The 17,022-nt window shown below is 46.0% G+C and overlaps 1 protein-coding gene across 11 annotated transcripts in view; it reads right to left on the bottom strand.

Annotated features, from left to right (window-relative positions):
- Positions 1-17,022, bottom strand: part of BOC (BOC cell adhesion associated, oncogene regulated) — a 92,377-nt gene that overhangs the window by 35,459 nt on the left and 39,896 nt on the right. For all 11 annotated transcript variants that reach the window (XM_049876577.1, XM_049876586.1, XM_049876536.1 and 8 more), the window contains 2 exons: positions 7,172-7,352; positions 6,262-6,540 (listed from right to left, as the gene is read on the bottom strand). In XM_049876577.1, coding sequence (XP_049732534.1) covers positions 6,262-6,540; positions 7,172-7,268 — 376 coding nt within the window. In that variant the 5' untranslated portion in view covers positions 7,269-7,352. The remainder of the gene's footprint in view (positions 1-6,261; positions 6,541-7,171; positions 7,353-17,022) is intronic.

Raw genomic sequence — 17,022 nt, 5'->3', positions numbered from 1 at the left:
GCCCACAAAAGCTGGGAACAACAAGTGCACCAGCAGTGTGATCACATTTAGGTTGAAAGGTGCCATTCATGATTTTCGGGTTTGGACTTAAGGGGACTCTAGTGTCAGTTGCCTTCAAAGACACATGTTCTTAAACTACCCCAGGCAGATGGTATCTCTGAGGTGGGTGGTGGGAGTTACAGAAAACTAGAAATACTTTAAGGAGGAAAAGTCTACCGTGCTCCTTGACTGCCCAGTCTAGTCCAGGGTCAGAGCCGAGAAGACCTTCAATGAAGTGTCTGATGGGAATCCCAGGTGGGGGGAGCTGAGCGAGAGGAGCCGTGGCTTCTGTCTGTGAAATATACCATGCTGAGGGCCAGGGTCAGCCCAGCCTGCCAGCCACAACTGGATGTGTGTCTGCACGGAAGAAGAGGCAACAATGAACCCAAAGAAGCAAAAATGGGCAGCCCTGCAGGCTACACTGATGTCACACAACGTGGTGACACAGGCTGCTCCAGGGGGCTATGAACTTGGGAACCTGGGAACACATACATGATGGGAGCTAGAAACTCATAGGAAACGGGGTAGTTCTCTCTTCCTAACCAGTCAGTCTTCATTCTTGGCTCTGGCTATGAATGGAAGGGAGTCCCTGGGTGTTCCAGATGGTTAATGCACTCAGTTGCTAACTGAAAGGTTGGAGGTTCAAGTCCACCCAGAGGTGCCTTAGAGGAAAGACTTGGCAATCTACTTCCAAAAAATCAGCCATTGAAAACCCTACGGAGCACAGTTCTTCACTGACACACATGGTGGGGGGGGGGCGCCATGAATTGGAATCAACTCATAGCAACTGGTTTATGATTGGAAGCTTTGTCACCCCCTGAATGCTTATCCTAAGGGATGCTCCCAGATTCGGGCAGTAGAAGGCTAGACACAGGCACACAGGCCCCGGAGCCTGCAGCAAGGAGACACTCCACAAAGCTTTGTTGACCAAACGGGTGACTGAATGAAGTTTGGAATTTGCAAAATGCTTCAAAATATTACTATCACATATTGTTGCATCTGATTCTCGAACAAACCTCACGAGGCTGGTGATGTAAGCATTACAGCGCTAATTTCACAGCTGTGGAGATCTGAGAGATGAAGTCATGTAATGTTAAGTGGCAGAGCTAGGACTTCAAGCCAGGATTGTTTGTTCCTTGTTTTTCCCACGAAACCACCGTGGCTCTTCATTTTATTCATGTGTCAAACTGTGGACTCCTGGTTGTCTGCTGACCTTGACTAAAAGTGAGAGAGTCATGAAGGCCGTTGTCCAAGGGAACTCCTTGCTTTCCTGTCAGCTGTCACCAGTGTCAACTGCTGGCTCACCTCCTGATCTCTGAAGCCAGGGGAGAGGCTAATTCAGGAGTGCATGCCTGGTCTTAGAGCTCAAAGGCCTTATGGGCAAGTTGTGGATCTGTTCTCACATACCACCGTAAACTGGAGACTTTACCTTAGTTTGAGAAGTAAAATTCTCAGAATTACTACCCAGCTACCATCTATTTTTATTTCCAGCTACTACTGGCACTAGGGATGATGGGACAATTGGGAGAACTAAAGAATTGAAAACTTAAAAAAAAAAAAAAAAGTTAAAAATAAAAAATTAAGTACCATCCTGTCTGGAGCAAAGGAGAACAACAACAAGAACAAAAAACTAAGGGCACAAGGAATATAGTAAATCAATGGTCCACATGAACCACAGCCTCCATTCGCCTGAGCCCAGAAGAACTAGATGGTGTCCAGCTACCACCACTGACTGCTCTGATGGGGATCTCAATAGAGGGTCCCAAACAGAACAGAGGAAAAAATGTAGAACAAAATTAAAATTCACAAAAAAGACCAGGCTTACTGATCTGACAGAGACTGGAAGAATTCCCAGGACTACGGCCCCTGGACACTCTGCTAACTCAGAACTGAAGCCACTCCGGAAGTCTACCCTACAGCCAGGTTAGACATACCCGTAAAATAATTAAACACACATGAGGAACGTGCTTCTTAGTTCAATCATGTAGATACGACCAAATGGGCAACACTGCCTGGAAGCAAAGATAAGAAAGCAGGAAGGGACAGGAAAACTGGACAAATGGACATGGGAACGACGGGTGGAAAGGGGGAGAGTGCTGACACATTGCACGGATTGCAACCAATGTCATGAAACAATTTGTATATAAATTTTTGAATGAGAAACTAATTTGAGCTGTAAACTTTCACCTAAATCACAGTAAAACTGAAACTAAAAAAACAAACGATTAAGTAGGGGTTTATTTGCATGGTAGATTATCAGAGCTGAGGGACAGAAAATAGTTTTCACATCGTAGGGAGCTCTGGGGAACTGGTTGTGGCTGCCATCCTGTCCTGAGGATAATTCTGAGGCTGAATCACGGTCCAGCAAGAAAGAGTCTCGTGTTCACTGAGCAATGCCCGCTGTTGGTTCCGGAGCCCAGAAGGGGAACGGTTGATCCGAGTGGAGTGATTTCCTCCTTGATGTAAAGCTCGTGAAAAGAAAGATAAAAGGAAGAGGAATCAAGGATATCAAAGCCGAAAGCATTTCAAAAAAGCAAGAATTGGATGAGATAGTCTGAAGTGAAGCACCAGCAGCAGGAGATCTGTCCCCAAAAGGGAAAAGTTCAGGTTAAATAGGGGGAAAAAAAAAGATCTCCACAGAGGTGAGCCAGGTGGACACCTCCACAGGAGGGAAGACGGCCATTGTCCACACAGCTGGGACTGCCTAGAGTGGAGGGTGGGTGCACAGGTGGGACTTCATTTTATCTAAAGACCTGATGTCACCAGGTAGGGGTGAGTTCCAAGTGGAAGCCCCAACATCCAGTGCTGGGGTGAAAGGGTTCCTGATCAGCAAAGCTCTCGCCAGAGGCCTCCTTTCTTCCCACCCCCTAAGTCCTAGCCCCTTTCATCTAAAACTCCAAGTGAGCTTCAGGACTTGGACACAGGAGACAGCCTCTGGCCAGGTAGGCCAAATAGCAACTGCTTTGTCCAAGGAGGAATATCTGAGCACGTGCAGAAGAGGCCCCAGGAAAAGGAAGCCTGAAATGATGTGTGCATGTGTGCTTGCGTGTGCACGGGCACGCACTGCCCTGCCTCCGTCTGAATGCAGACCATGCTTTTGGTAATCCCATCTACCGCTGGCCTCCCTCCCGCATCAGCCAACCAACAAAACACAGCCCCCATTCTGCTCAGGAATGTGCTTTCAGAAACTTAATCTAACTGCTGAGCCTGGGCCAAATCCCCCAATGGCATCAAGCCAAAGACAGCACCCCTTCTCCTGCCCCCTCCCGCCTTCTCGCCATACCATCTCTGCTGCCTGCAGGTTTGGGAGGCTGCAGTTCCACCCCACCGGCTCCCTCTTGCTCTCTCTCTCTCTCTTTCCAGCACTTCTTCATCCTTCCAGTCAGACCCAAACGTTTTACTTCTGATTCATGTCTAAATGACAAGCCAAGAGTTCTTAGCTTTCCAACAAGCCGGCTCGGCTCCTGCACAAGCCTCCTCTCGCTGTGCCTTCTTGGGCAGCCACCAAACTCTTTCCTTTGTCCTCACTGCCAACTGCAGGTCCCCTCAAGCACCAGAGAAAGAGGCGGCCAGGGATTTTTTTTTTTTTAAACGAAGGCCATAAATTGTCTCTGCTCACACAGATACACCTTGAAGCCAAAGGAAGGTTCCAACATAAACCTTCTACTCCAACACTCCCTTCTTCCAAAGAATAAAAGGCTCAGCCTGGCTCCTAATTAGGCCAAATTGACAGTTATGGAATTGCTTGAAATGAGTCCCTACAGACACACACGCTGACCATTTGCAGATAAAACCTTCCCCTTCCTCCCCCCCGACCCCCAGATGAGCAGCATGACTTTTAAAGGCACAAATGGTGCCCAAAGGCACATCTTATTTGTAATAACGAACATCTGGAAGTGACCTAATTTCCCAGCAATAGGATAAGGGTTCAGTACACTACAGCACAGCCACTCGTGGGATGTTCTAGGGCCATTAGTGATTACGACCATGCTCTGGTGAAGAAAGGTGGGGTGGCATTAACCAGGAAGGAGTGTGAGGGAACCCACTGGAATGATGGTCATGCGGACGTATAAACCCGTACCCAAACCCACGTCCATCCAGTCAATTCCGACTCATAGATACCCTGCTGGACAGAGTAGGACTGCCCCATAGAGTTTTCAAGGCTGTGCTCTTTACGGAAGCACACTGCCACATCTTTCTCCTTGGAACGGCTGGGTGAGTTCAAACCACCGACCTTCCGGTTAGCTGCTGAGTGCTTAACCCCTGCGCCACCAGGGCACTTCAGGTGATTCATTGAAGATTAGTGTACTTTGTGTACTTTACTGTATACATTATGCATTTTATACTCAATAAAAAACAAAAAGGAAATATGTCAAGGGGAGAAATTAAAAATAGAAACCTACATTCAGTAGTATAATTATGACAATGTAAAACCACAGATAAAGACCAGGCAAGCAGACACCAAAATGATAATGGTAGTTGGGTGAGGGTGGTGGGCTTAGGGGAGGCAGCGTTTTCTGTATATTTGAAACTTCCTATAGCGTAATTACAATGTTAAAAAGTAAATGAAGAGTATGATGGTAGGAAGTGTAGCGCTGACCACAGCCCTCTTTGCTGTAATGGTATGACCCCTCCGAGCTCTCCCTTCTCACCTTCCTCACCCAAGTCCCCTCGCACCCCTGCACCCCTCCTGCAAGCACAGCTGGTACGGCCTCCCCCCATCACTGAGCACTGAAAGCCTGCTCTGTGGATCCCTGCACCCAATGGGTGCTCCGACTGTATGGGGGGGTTCCAAGATACAGCCCAAGGTCAGCCGGCCCCCTGGGGTGACAGATCAGAATACATCCCACCTTTCTCCCCTTGACTATTTCTCAAGAAAACGAAGAAGCTGCCTGTAGCGGGCATTCCTTTCTCCTGCCAAGCAGAGCCCCTCTGTGAACAGAGGGCAGGGAGGGGCCTTTTCTCCTTTCTCTTCTCCTTTCCCACCTCTCAGCACTTTCCCCACATGCCCCGGGGACCCCAAGTGGCTTAGGTACAGGTGCATTTCAGAAGTTTGCTGCCTTAGGCATGACCCATGAAGTAAGACCATCGTCCAGAGGGTCGTGATGATGGTGAACACAGAAGTCTTAAGCAGGGCTGTCAGGGACAGAAGTCCCTGCCAAGTCCCGAGGGAACAAACTCTGGAAATCGTCTCAAAGTTTATATTCAAATGACATTAAAGTCCCAACGAGTTTCCCTATTCCCTACGGGAAAGAGGCCATGTTGGAGGAAATTCGTAATATTTCCTGGTGCTAGGCTGAGCATGTAAGACTTCTCTGTAGCCTTCAGTAGTTTTTTTCATCAGTCCAGTCTCATTTTCCGTGTGTGTGATGGGTAGGGAATCAGATAGTGTGTGTACTGTGCCCGGAACACAGCCCACTCAAAACCAAAAAAACCAAACCCACTGTCGTCGAGTCGATTCTGACTCATAGCAACCCTATAGGACAGAGTACGACTGCCCCATAGAGTTTCCAAGGAGCGCCTCATGGATTCAAGCTGCAGACCTTTTGGTTAGCTGCTGTAGCACTTGACCACTATGCCACCAAGGTTTCCCAGCCCACTCAAGAGGTGATTAATTGCAGTAACATGAAGGCTTCCCTCCTGCATCCTCCTTTGACCAAACTGTCACCTCTTCTCGCTTCCACTCTCCTCCTCATTTTGTCACCATTTCCTTTTCATCAAGTTTTGCTATTTCTATTCCAGTCCTCCGGAATATGCTTGCCCCTCACAGAAAGGTGGGAGGCCAAATCTGGAATGGGAGGCTCTGTGCAGACGACAGAGAGCCTCTGGCTGTGGGCAGTGAGGATGAGCGAGGAGGGTGAAAGGTAATGAGCAACAAGTCTGCAGAATGGCCTCTAAAACCACACGGTGTCTAAGTTGAAGGGCATGGTATGGCCCAGCCCTGGGACCCACAGAAACAGTTCAGCCATGTCAACAACACTGACCAGTTGACCTCTCTCTCTGTAGTGATTCCAAACATTGACCCTATTTAGAGTGAAGCTTCGTAATGCCACAATGGTCCCCCACTTGGTGATTAGATCATCTGGGTTTTATTGGGCAGCGAGCACCCTCTGATTTGAAATTTCAGCTGCTACATCACCTTTGACAGAAAGACCAGTGATGGGGCTGTGTGAATGGTAGGGAAGAAAGAGACGGAGCAGGGAAAAAGACTGCAGCACTCACTGGCTAGTGTCACCGTGGCTGGCACGCTGGCCACGGCCCCTGCAGGCATCCGGGCCACACACTGGTACCGTCCCACCGTGTGGTTGTTGAGGGCGGTGATGACGAGGGTCCCGCGGGTGATGAGGACCCCCAGAGCATCATCTGAGCCATTCAGCTCCTTCCCGTTCAGGCGCCAGGTGATGTCCATCCACGGGGGCTCTACTGCACAGCCCAGGATCACAGTTCCCCCGAGCTTCTGGACGGTGGAAGTGGGCTGGACAGTGACCTGGGGGACCTTATCTGGAGGAAGAACAGAGATGCACAGTGAACTGACGCCCCCAACCAAGCAGCACCACCCAGGCCACCTTCCAGAGCAGAGTACCGCAGATGAGCTGATTATTCTCAGTAACTCTGCTGCCCTTGGGTCCGTTCCTCAACCTGTCCTTATTTCCCAGAAAGTAGTCTTGGAGCAGCGGTGTGGCATGAGGGCGAAAGAGACCAGGCTTTGGAGCTGGAAGGACTTGGGTCTGCATCCCTGCACTACTGAGCAGTATAACGTTGGCCTCTGAGTCTCCATTCTTATCTGTAAAATGCAGCTAATAATGCCTGCCTCTCAGGGCTGTCATGAGGCTTGGAAACAATGCGTGTAAATTGCCTGTCATAATCTCATGTAATAAGTGCTCAATAAAAGGCAGCTGTTGTTATTATTGCCCCTCCTCCTCTGACATAGCTCTGACCATTTTGTTGTGGTCTTTCTCATCTTGTATTCTTGAGCACATCCCTAGAGGCCAGTGAGAGTGAACTGCTCTTTGAATTCAGGAAGAGGAAGGCCTTTTTAAAGAGCTGTTGTAGAATGCTAATGCTTCCATTTTCCATGAGGGGCCAAGTGTTCTCCCAGGAGGGCAGGCTAAGAAAGAAAGGAAGTACTCACTCAAGTCTGCCAAGCAGCCTGCTGTGGCGAAGAGGAGGCAGGCCAGTGTGACCGCTGGCTTCTTCCCTCTCTGAACCGTCGTCACCCCAAGCAGCATGGTGGATCACAAAGGGTCCCAACCCAACGTCCCATAAGCCACCGCAGGTCACTCAAAGAAGACAGTGCAGTTCCCTACAGCACTCTGTAGTGAAAGAGAGAGAGAGAGGGTTGGCTATGGTGAGAACGCCTGGCTGTCCCTGCCATAGCCACAGGGTCTGGCTCATTCTCTGGCCCCAGCTGCCGTTGCACTCGCTGGCCACATTCGAAGTGTAGATTTGGCCGAGCCACTGGGAGGCTGGAGAACACTCTTGTGCCACTGTTCATCTAAGAGAAGCTTCTTAGGAGTTGCCCCCCTGAGCTAGAAGGTGATTTTATGCCTGTAAGAACACTAGGGCAGACTATTTTTGGAACAGTACTGTCACGTGTATAAGACATATAAACCACTCATTGCTGTTGAGTCGATTCCGACTCATAGTGACCCTGTAGAACTGCCCCCATAGGGTTTCCAAGGAGCAGCTGATGGATTCAAACTGCTGACCTTTTGGTTAGCAGCTGAGAGCTTAACCACTGCACCACCAGGGTTCCATAAGACATACAGGATCTCCCTTTTAAGGCATGTTACTAACGAATGAATGATCAACTCACTAAAGATTTTCTGCATTGATTCTCACCACCCCAGCTCTATGGCTATGCTCCTGTGAACTCTTCCCTATTTCTGGAATGAACCCCACCTTCCTTAGCTGTCTCTAACCTCAAACACAGGCAAAAGTCACATGTGAGCCACGGTCCCTCACTTTTCGGGGCGTATGCCTTATTTTAGCTTCACTTGGTGACCTTCTCTTCTTTCTCTTTTTTTTTTCTACCCTTGATGCTGGAATTCCAGTGTTCTCCATTCTCTACAAAATCTGTGCTCTTGCTGATTGCCCAGGTTGCATCTCTGAACCAGAACGAACTTCCTGTGGGCTATCAATTGTGCTCGACCTCCAGCTGCCTGGTGACACGTCTCAGCTATCATCCACCCTCTGCCTAGGACTCTAACCCCTCGCTATCCACAGTGGTATTTCTTTATGCCTCCCTGAAGCTATTTCCTTAAAAGAGTCATTGAAATCACACAGGGTACAGATTTATGCTAACACACATCCGTGACAGTCAAAACCAAGATTCTGCTTCTTTAACTATGCTTTTCACTGACATAGAATATTAGGCAAATAAGGAAGGTGTATCAACATGGTTGGAGTCCTCTGGGTGATGCAAACAGTTTATGCTTGGCTACAAACTGAAAGGTTGGAGGCTTGAGTCCACCCAGAGGCACCTGGGAAGACAGGCCTGGTGATCTGCTTCTGAAAAATCATATACTGAAAACCCTATGAAGCGCATTTCTACTCTGACACACAAGGGGTCGTTATGAGTTGAAATCAACTCGACAGTAACTTTTTTTTTAAATCAATATCCTTATTAGCAGGGCAGCATCATGCCAATGATCTGGGCAGTAAACAAATACACCTGAATCATGCCTTTGTACTAATACCAACATTTCCAGGACTGTGACATATATTCAAATTGTTAACTCTTCTGGACTAATTTACCTGACCAGTGATCCTTTTCCAAGACTTACAGTTACCACTGAAAAACCAGGGGAAGTAGTAAAGCTCTCCAGCTGAAGAGATTGGTGTGGCTCCCCAATCTCAGAAGTCCTCGCTGTTTGCACAGTTGTTTGCAAGAGATGGTCTTGTGCCTTCCAACACCCAGCACACCTAGCCTAGAGGTCTGAAGGCTGGAGCCCGAGGACCTTGCCCTGTGTAGAAAGTACCTCAGATGGGCCTCCACCTTTTCCTTCTTCACGAGCCTTTGGCCGGTTTGCTTTCCACCTGGTTGCTGAGAGGCCATGCCTCACATGTACTTTGCCTGATCAGCACCTGGACTAGGATCCTCAGAGACACTAGATCTAGGTCCCCAGCCCCCACACTGACGTTCCGAATATGTCTTCAAAAAAAAGGTCTTTCCCTTTGATTTTTATTCTCCCCTTTGCCTTGTGGCTTCTACATGAGAGGACTCGAAAGACTTCTTGTCTGCTCTGGGAAAGGAAAAGGGGATGTTTTCTAAGAACATTTTTGACAGAAACTTTTTAAAAACGTTTTTTGAGACAAAGGTCCCCAGACTGTGGAAAGTCCCACTGCCTCAAGCAGCTTGCCTTACGTTAACATCCTGGTTCCCCTCTCCATAACTGTGGCCCAAAACTAGAGGAAATTGGCAGGAATCAGTTTAGGTGTCACACTGACATTCTGAATAACCTGTTAGCTCATTAAGTGTCTCATACATAGCAGCTTCACTGCCTCTGGGTGGAGTTTAACCCCACCTTCTGAACACGTGATGCATGAAGTTGTATGTAAACCCTATTGTGCCTGTGTAGTATGATTGAGTGTTGCTGATGTAATTTGTATGAACTTGCTGCTTGTAAACCCTATAAAAGTAACCTTCCCACTCGTCTTCGCTGAGCAGTCTTGGCAGTAGCAGCCCCAACTGTTCCTTTCTTTGCACAATGAAATAAAGGAGCCTTTCTACTCTCCCACCTTGGTCTCTCACTTATTGGCTGAGACAAGTCACGCCAAGCAGAACCTGGGTTCTGGCAACATTTTCAAAAGTTCTTTTCTGACAAGTCAAAATAATTTCCTGTGGGTGTAGAAATAAAGCTTTTGCTCTTTTTCAGACGATCCGGTAAATCAAAGTGCTGTGTTATTAACTAGTCGCCATTGAGTAGATTCTGACTCATGGCAGCCCCACATGTGCAGAGTAGAACTGTGCTCCAAAGGGTTTTCAAGGCTGTGACCTTTTGGAAACAGATCGCTAGGCTTTTCTTCCGAGACATCTCTGGATGGGCTCCAACTGCCAACCTTTCAGATAATAGGAGAATGTGTGCCACTATGTACAGGTAAGCAAGGTGAAATTTTATTAGGAGAATGCTTACAACTATGTACCAATGCCTGTTAAATCCTTCACACAGAGTCTCTTTTAATCTCACAACCGCTCTACAAGGTGGATGCTATTATCCCCATTTTACAGGCGAGGAAATCGAGGTCCTGAAGGAACCTTGCCCAAAGCCACATAACTGTAGGCCTGAATTGAAATCCAGGCTGGGCTGATTCCAAAGCTCTGTGCTTTTAACCACGATATCACCCTGCCTTTTCTATCAGGGCTCTGCACCCAATAAGAAGGAGAAGAAAAAAGAAAAAACCAAGCCTGTTGCTGTTGAGTCGTAATGACCCAATAGGACAGAGGAGAACTGCCCCACAGAGTTTCTAAGGAGCAGCTGGTGGACTCATACTGCTAACCTTTTTTTTTTTTAGCAGCTGTAGCTCTTAACCACTGCACCACCAGGGCTCCTGCCCAATAATAGATGCTTAACAAACATAGCTGGAATAAGGGTGAAGTAGAACACTGAGGAATTTTAACAGTGATTCTTAGAGAAAAAGTTCATTAATATGTATGCAAACCATTACCCCAAAACCAAGCTTTTGGCATCCTCTCAGTTTTTCAGAAACTTGTTTTAATTCTCTAATTTTTCCCAATGAAATAATGTATTTATATAGAGAACACTGCATGAGTTCCTAGTTACAGGATTTAGGGAACATAACTCCAGTTTCCCCACTAATTAAGGAGACTGATAACACCTGTTCCTTCCCTAGGTCCCTTGCTGGCGTAAACAGGGAACATGCTTGGCTGCTAACCAAAAGGTTGGCAGTTCAAGTCTACCCAGAGGCACCTTGAAAGACCTGGTGACCCATTGCATAAAAATCAGCCACTTGAAAACCCTGCGGAGCACAGTTCTACTCTGACACACAAGAGGTCGCCATGAGTCGGAATCTAGGACAACTGGTTTGGTTCCTTCCCTGTCCAAAAGGGGCAGGGGGACAGAAAATGAATACGAAATAATAAAAGGCAAAAAGAGTGCAAAAAGATAGAGCAGGAAAGGAGAGCTGTTTCTTATCTGAGCAGACAGGCTACAGAGGTGTTTGAGTTGTAAAGTCCACAAAGGTTTTACTGAGGAAACTCAGCCCAGACCCCCTCCTGCTTAACGAGGACCAGCCAAACAATTCCTGTTACTTCTGCACCCTCAGTGATTTATAAGGTTCCAAATGGAAACAGATCCCACTGTTGCGGCCAGCCACCAACCTGCTTTTAAAAGCAACAAGGAGAAAAGAAAGCTGGGAAGCAATGGGGTGGGGGTGAGGGGGCGAGCACCAGAAGCAGGTATCCAAAGAAAGGAGCTAACTCATTCATCCCCCACAACAGAGTTGCCAGCAGGTACTGCTCCACTGGCCCCAAAACAGGGCATGTGGGGTCTAAGTCACAGAAAAGCAGAACCGTGACAAAAGTTTTTTTTAAATAGGGAGTGTGTGGTCACTGTGGGCATGACGGATCTTACTTAGCAGCTGGGGAAGCTGAGTTACTTCCTGGAGCAAGTTACCTAGTAAGTTTGCTCTGAGAAGTTAACAATTCAAAAGACTTAGATTTCTGAGAATTTTGTTTTAAGGTTTAGGGAAAAAAAAAGCAAGTAAGGCTTAAACTGAAATACTCAATTGCACTGTAACTTTGCATCGTTGTGAACAGAACAAGGTACAATTTAAAAACTGGGTGAAGGCAACAGTCAGGGCTGTGATTTTTCTTGCCAATGCAAAGCACAGCCTATATTCGGATGAGAAAAGAAGACCTTATTTTTTATGCACATTCTCAGAGAGAGAGGAAAGATCCAGGGGGAAAAAATTAAAACATCAGAGAGAAAGGAAACTGAATTCTTGCCATGAATCCCTCACTGAGGCCTAGGTCCTTGGCATCTTGAAGGGTTATTTGAACACGAAAAATAAAATGTGTTTGAGAGGTTTAATTGCTGACTGACACGTTCCCCACTAAAATAATCACCAAACAGACGTTTTTGAAAGTTTCCAGAAACAACAACAACAAAACAAACTTCTGGGATTGAGACCAAGCGTGAGAAATTGTAGCCTCAGAGTGTTTATTTTTTGAGAAAATGACACACAACTAAAGAGTCGATCATCACAGGAGGAGGCCAGCTCCACCTTCTCCCAAGAGGACTGGCTGAGTGTCTGGAGCAAGAGAGAGACAAGTGCCACACTGTTGTCCACGAAGCTGTCTCATAAGGGAAGCCTCTGGTCTACAACACAAAGACGCCTTTCCCATATTTTAAGACCAAAAACCAAGGGGCTGAACTGGAGAGTCTTACGGCAGACAGCGTGAAGAGACGTAAAAAAAAGATTCACTCAGTAGTGAGGATAAGACCCGATTGCCTTTAGTTCCACTGGTTGAAGAGGGGTTAGCTACACGAAGAAAAGAAATACTTCTGTCCCCAGGTTACACTTTTTTGCATGTTCATGTGTCTGTAAACTATCTAAAACTCAGAGTGAGATGCAGCTGAGCCAACTGGGTTCAAGACAAAAAAAAATTTCCCTATTGTCTCTGAAGGCAGAAAAATGCTTTGCTCTTAGGAGCATGGTGGCCGCGTGGGGTGGGATGGGGTAGGGGTAAGGAGTGTCAGCAGCACCCCCCCAGCTCAAGAAGAGAGGGGTACCCCTGCACAGAGTGGCATTGGGAGAAATACTGGGCATAAGTGAATTTACTTCTCAGAGAGCTTCAAATGCGAGTTTTAATAGACTTAAGAGAAAGAACTAAGAAAGGCCATTTTTACCTAAAAAGATGGATTTTACCCACAGATCTAATTAAAGGAATCATTTTAAATTAGGAGGGCCCTCAGAGAAAATAAATAGCTTAGACTAGTGCCTGACAGGGTACCAGCTGTTATAAATGAGGAGTGCCAGGTCAGAAGGCTAAGTGATTTTCTGATGGTCTCCCAGCTCATCAAGTGAGCTTCAGGGCGTAAATCACGTCATCTGACTCCTAGTCCAGTGCTCCCTCCGCTACCCCAACACTGCCTCCCAGCAAATTGTTTCCATATTAACCAACTGCTTGTACATTTTAGAAGCAATTTTAGAGTGTTTCTGAACTGACTTTCTTATGCATAAAAATGTTATCTGGATCATTATTTGTAACAATAACTTTCTGTGTGATCGTTTTCATCTTTCTACCATTTACAGCGGAATCTAGAGAAATCTACTGCTCTTCACACAAACCCCTTCAATTTACTTTCCAGAGCAGTGCTGTTTGTGGGACTTTCTCAACAATGGAAAAGTTCTATATCTGCCCTGCCCAACACAGTAGCCACTAGCCCCTGTGGCTCAATGAATACTCCAAACGTGGCTAGTGTGCTGAGGAAATGACTTTATCTTACTTAATTTTAATTTAAATAGCCATGTGTGGCTGGCGGTTACAACTGCACAGCTCTAGACTACTATCTAGAAAATCTACCCAGAGCCACTCTGAATCAAACAGGGGAGAATAAAATGGTTTGATCTTTTTAAGCATGAGCCATGCTCTAAACCAGCCTTTAAATGTATTTCTGCCTTATTCCCTATTTAGATTTTGTGTATGAGTCTTCTATTGAAAAATTATGTGTTTGTCAATTTATTATTGAGCTTATTGAGATGAAAAGAAGTATTAAAATGGACTACCACATACAAGGCCTTATGCAGGAACCCAAGTGCCAGAAGACGGATTCAGTCCCAAGTAGCTTAAAATAAAACCAGTTTAGGGCTCTGGAAATATCCATGAGGTCCTCTTCATTTCCCAGCCTCCTCTCTGGCACCTTAGGGCCACGTGACTAGTGCTGGCCAGTGAGGTTAGTGAAAAGTGTCTGCATGTGATTTCTGAGCCACGGCAGTAAGAGCCAGGGAGCCTCCTTCATCTCTCCCTTCTCCAAGCCCATGTGTCAGAAGGCACAGCTACAAGAATGAAGGCAGTTTAATTTCTGACATGAGAAGAAATCAACCTTTGTTGCACAAAACCACTGAAATGTTGGGATTACTCTCGTATAGCAACCTTAGCATTCTTTACTTGAATACCTTAACTGATCATGAATTCAGTCACAATTGGGAAGTGGTCAGTAAAAGAAGACAGAGGAGATAATTTTCAATTCAGGACCTCCGGAAAGGTTTTCCAGATAGAGAGTTTCAACCAGAGCCTCTTGGGATAAGCACATGGAAGGAGGAGAAGGTGCAGTCCTTCAGGCAGATGAGCATTGGCCTGGCGGGAAACGAGGTCTCCTGTTCCACAGTGTTGGGGATTGAATCGTGTCCCCCAAAATATGTGTTGTAAATCCCACCGTACCTATGGTCATAATCCCATTTGGGAATAGGGTTTTCTGTGTTATGTTAATGAGGCAGTATTACTATAGGGTATGTTTTAAATCAATCTCTTTTGAGATCTAAAACAGCAGATAAACAAGCAGCAAGTGAGCAGAGATGTGGGAGGACAGATGCCAAGCACATGAAGACCACCAAGGAACCAAGGACCTTCTCCCAGAACCGAAAGAAACAGAAAGCCTTCCCCTAGAGCCAGTGCCCTGAATTTGGACTTCTAGCTTCCAAATTGTGAGAAAATAAATTTGTTTGTTAAAGCCACCAATTTGTATTTCTGTTGTAGCAGCACTAGGTAACTAAGACACACAGATGGTACATCAAACAATTGGCTGGCTCAGAAGGCTTATCTTAAACAGTGGTCTCCAAACTTTTCTCATCTTGCTTAGGAGTAAAATATTCATGTGTTAGGCAACATCCTTAATACGTGAACATTTACTTATTTATAAATTAAATGCATATACTCCTAAATTAAAATGTTATATATTATAAAATATATACAAAAATCAGAAATTTTTAAAAGATGAGGTAAAAATGAAATAAACTATTTTGAATGACTGACTAATCATGGTTGTTTTATAATATCATTAGCTAACGCTGCAAGACAGAATGTATACTTTGGACTAGGCTCTAGTTAATGATATGGATGTAGTCTGCATGCTAATTATTTTGCTGACTTCTCATCAGATGTGACTTCATTACGGTTGTTTTTACTTCCTAATGTGGCTTGCAAGGAGCCCTGGTGGTATAGGCGTCAGGAGCTTGGCTGCAAACCAAAAGGTCAGCAGTTCGAATCCACTAGCCGCTCCTTGGAAACCCTATGGGGGCAGTTCTATTCTGTCCTATAGTGTCACTACAAGTCAAAATCGGCTCGATGGCAAGGGGTTTGGTTTTTTTTTTTTTAATGTGGCTTGAAAAGGGTCAGTTCTGTTGTTGTCTTCCTGCTTGCCTGTGCTTGGATTCTCAGCATTCTCTTCAACCCAAAGTTTCTTTGCAGGAATCTCTTTATGTCACTTGTCCTTTTGTGAAAGCTTATTTAGTTAAAACTAATAATCTGTAAATCCACTGAGAACAGGAACACTGGGGAATAAACGATCAAGTGAGTGGGGTCTCCACTGCCCACCCCTCCACACTGGAGATCCCCTGGGCACTGCCGTGACTGCCTGATGTATGGACGAAAGGCACCATTGTCAATCCCCACATGTCAGGAAAGCTGAATTTATTGTCTATTCCTTTTTTAGATAAAAATAAACATCAAGAGAATCTCCAGTTTTCTTTCAGGGCTCCAGTGGAATTTGCTATATTTTCCTTGTGGAATTTGCATCTCATAGTGGAGAAGACTATCCATTCCAGAAGAGAAGCCCTGGTTGTGTGGCCGTTAAGTGTTCCGCTGCTAATCAAAAGGTTGGTGGTTCGAACCCACCATCAGTTCTTCGGGAGAAAGATGTGGCAGTCTGCTTCTGTAAAGATATACAGCCTTAGAAACCCTATGGGACAGCTCTACTTTGTCCTATAAGGTCGCTATGAGTCAGAATCAACCCGACAGAACAGGTTTTTTGGGGAGGTTTACTTGACAAGAATGAAAAGAAATAAGGTAGTAAATTAAGATGGGGTCATGCTGTGGAAGACCAGGGAGAAAGGGCTTGAAATGAATATCACAAACAGAAAGGCACTACTGATGGTTTCTGAGCACAGGACTATGTGATCAAAGTGGTATTTTTGAAAAATTAGCAAAACCTGGGTTCCTCATTCACATTGAAACCAAAATTTATGACAAGGTGCCAACAAACACGGACAGTACCTATTTCCACTCATGCAGGTATCGCTCCCCTCATCCTCAAGGCAAATCACCAGTTACCCTCAAGTCAGTTCTGACTTACGGCCATATAGAGTAATACTGTGCTCCACAGAGTTTTCACTGGCTGTGATCTTTCAGAAGTAGATCACCAGGCCTATCTTCTGAAGTACCTCTGGTGGATCAGAACTGCTAGCCTTTCGGTTAGTAGTAGAGCAAGGGGAAAGAAAAGGAGCCTGGACAGGAATCCCGTCCCCTCCCCCCCAGAGAGAAGCCAGATCTGGCTCCTGAGTAGACGGAATGCCTTGTCTCCTCATTTGCCACCGGGGTTTTGCTGAAACGCATTTAATTCTCACTGACTTCCACCACTCCAGCGTTGTCTGTCTGCTTGTCATATGCTGATGGCTTGCCTGTTGCTGTGATCCTGGAAGCTATGCCAACAGTATTTCAAATGCCAGAAGCATCACCCATGGTGGAAAGGTTTCTGTGGAGCTTCCAGGCTAAGACTGGGAAGAAGGATTTGGTGATCTACCTCTGAAAAAATTGTCCAGTGAAAGCCTTATGAATAGCAGCAGAGCATTGTCTGATATAGTGCCTGAAGATGAGCCCTTCAGGTTGGGAGGTGCTCAAACATGACTGGGAAGAGTTGCCTCCTCAAAGGATGAAGTAAAGCTTTTGGGACCTTCATTTCCTGATGCGGCGTAACTCAAAATGAGAAGCAACAGCTGCAAATATACAATGGTAATTGGAAA

This window comes from Elephas maximus, chromosome 1, assembly GCF_024166365.1.
Source record: "Elephas maximus indicus isolate mEleMax1 chromosome 1, mEleMax1 primary haplotype, whole genome shotgun sequence".
Taxonomy (NCBI): domain Eukaryota; kingdom Metazoa; phylum Chordata; class Mammalia; order Proboscidea; family Elephantidae; genus Elephas; species Elephas maximus.
The sequence above is the reverse complement of the archived record's forward strand: the minus strand, read 5'-3'. Positions and strand labels throughout refer to the sequence as shown.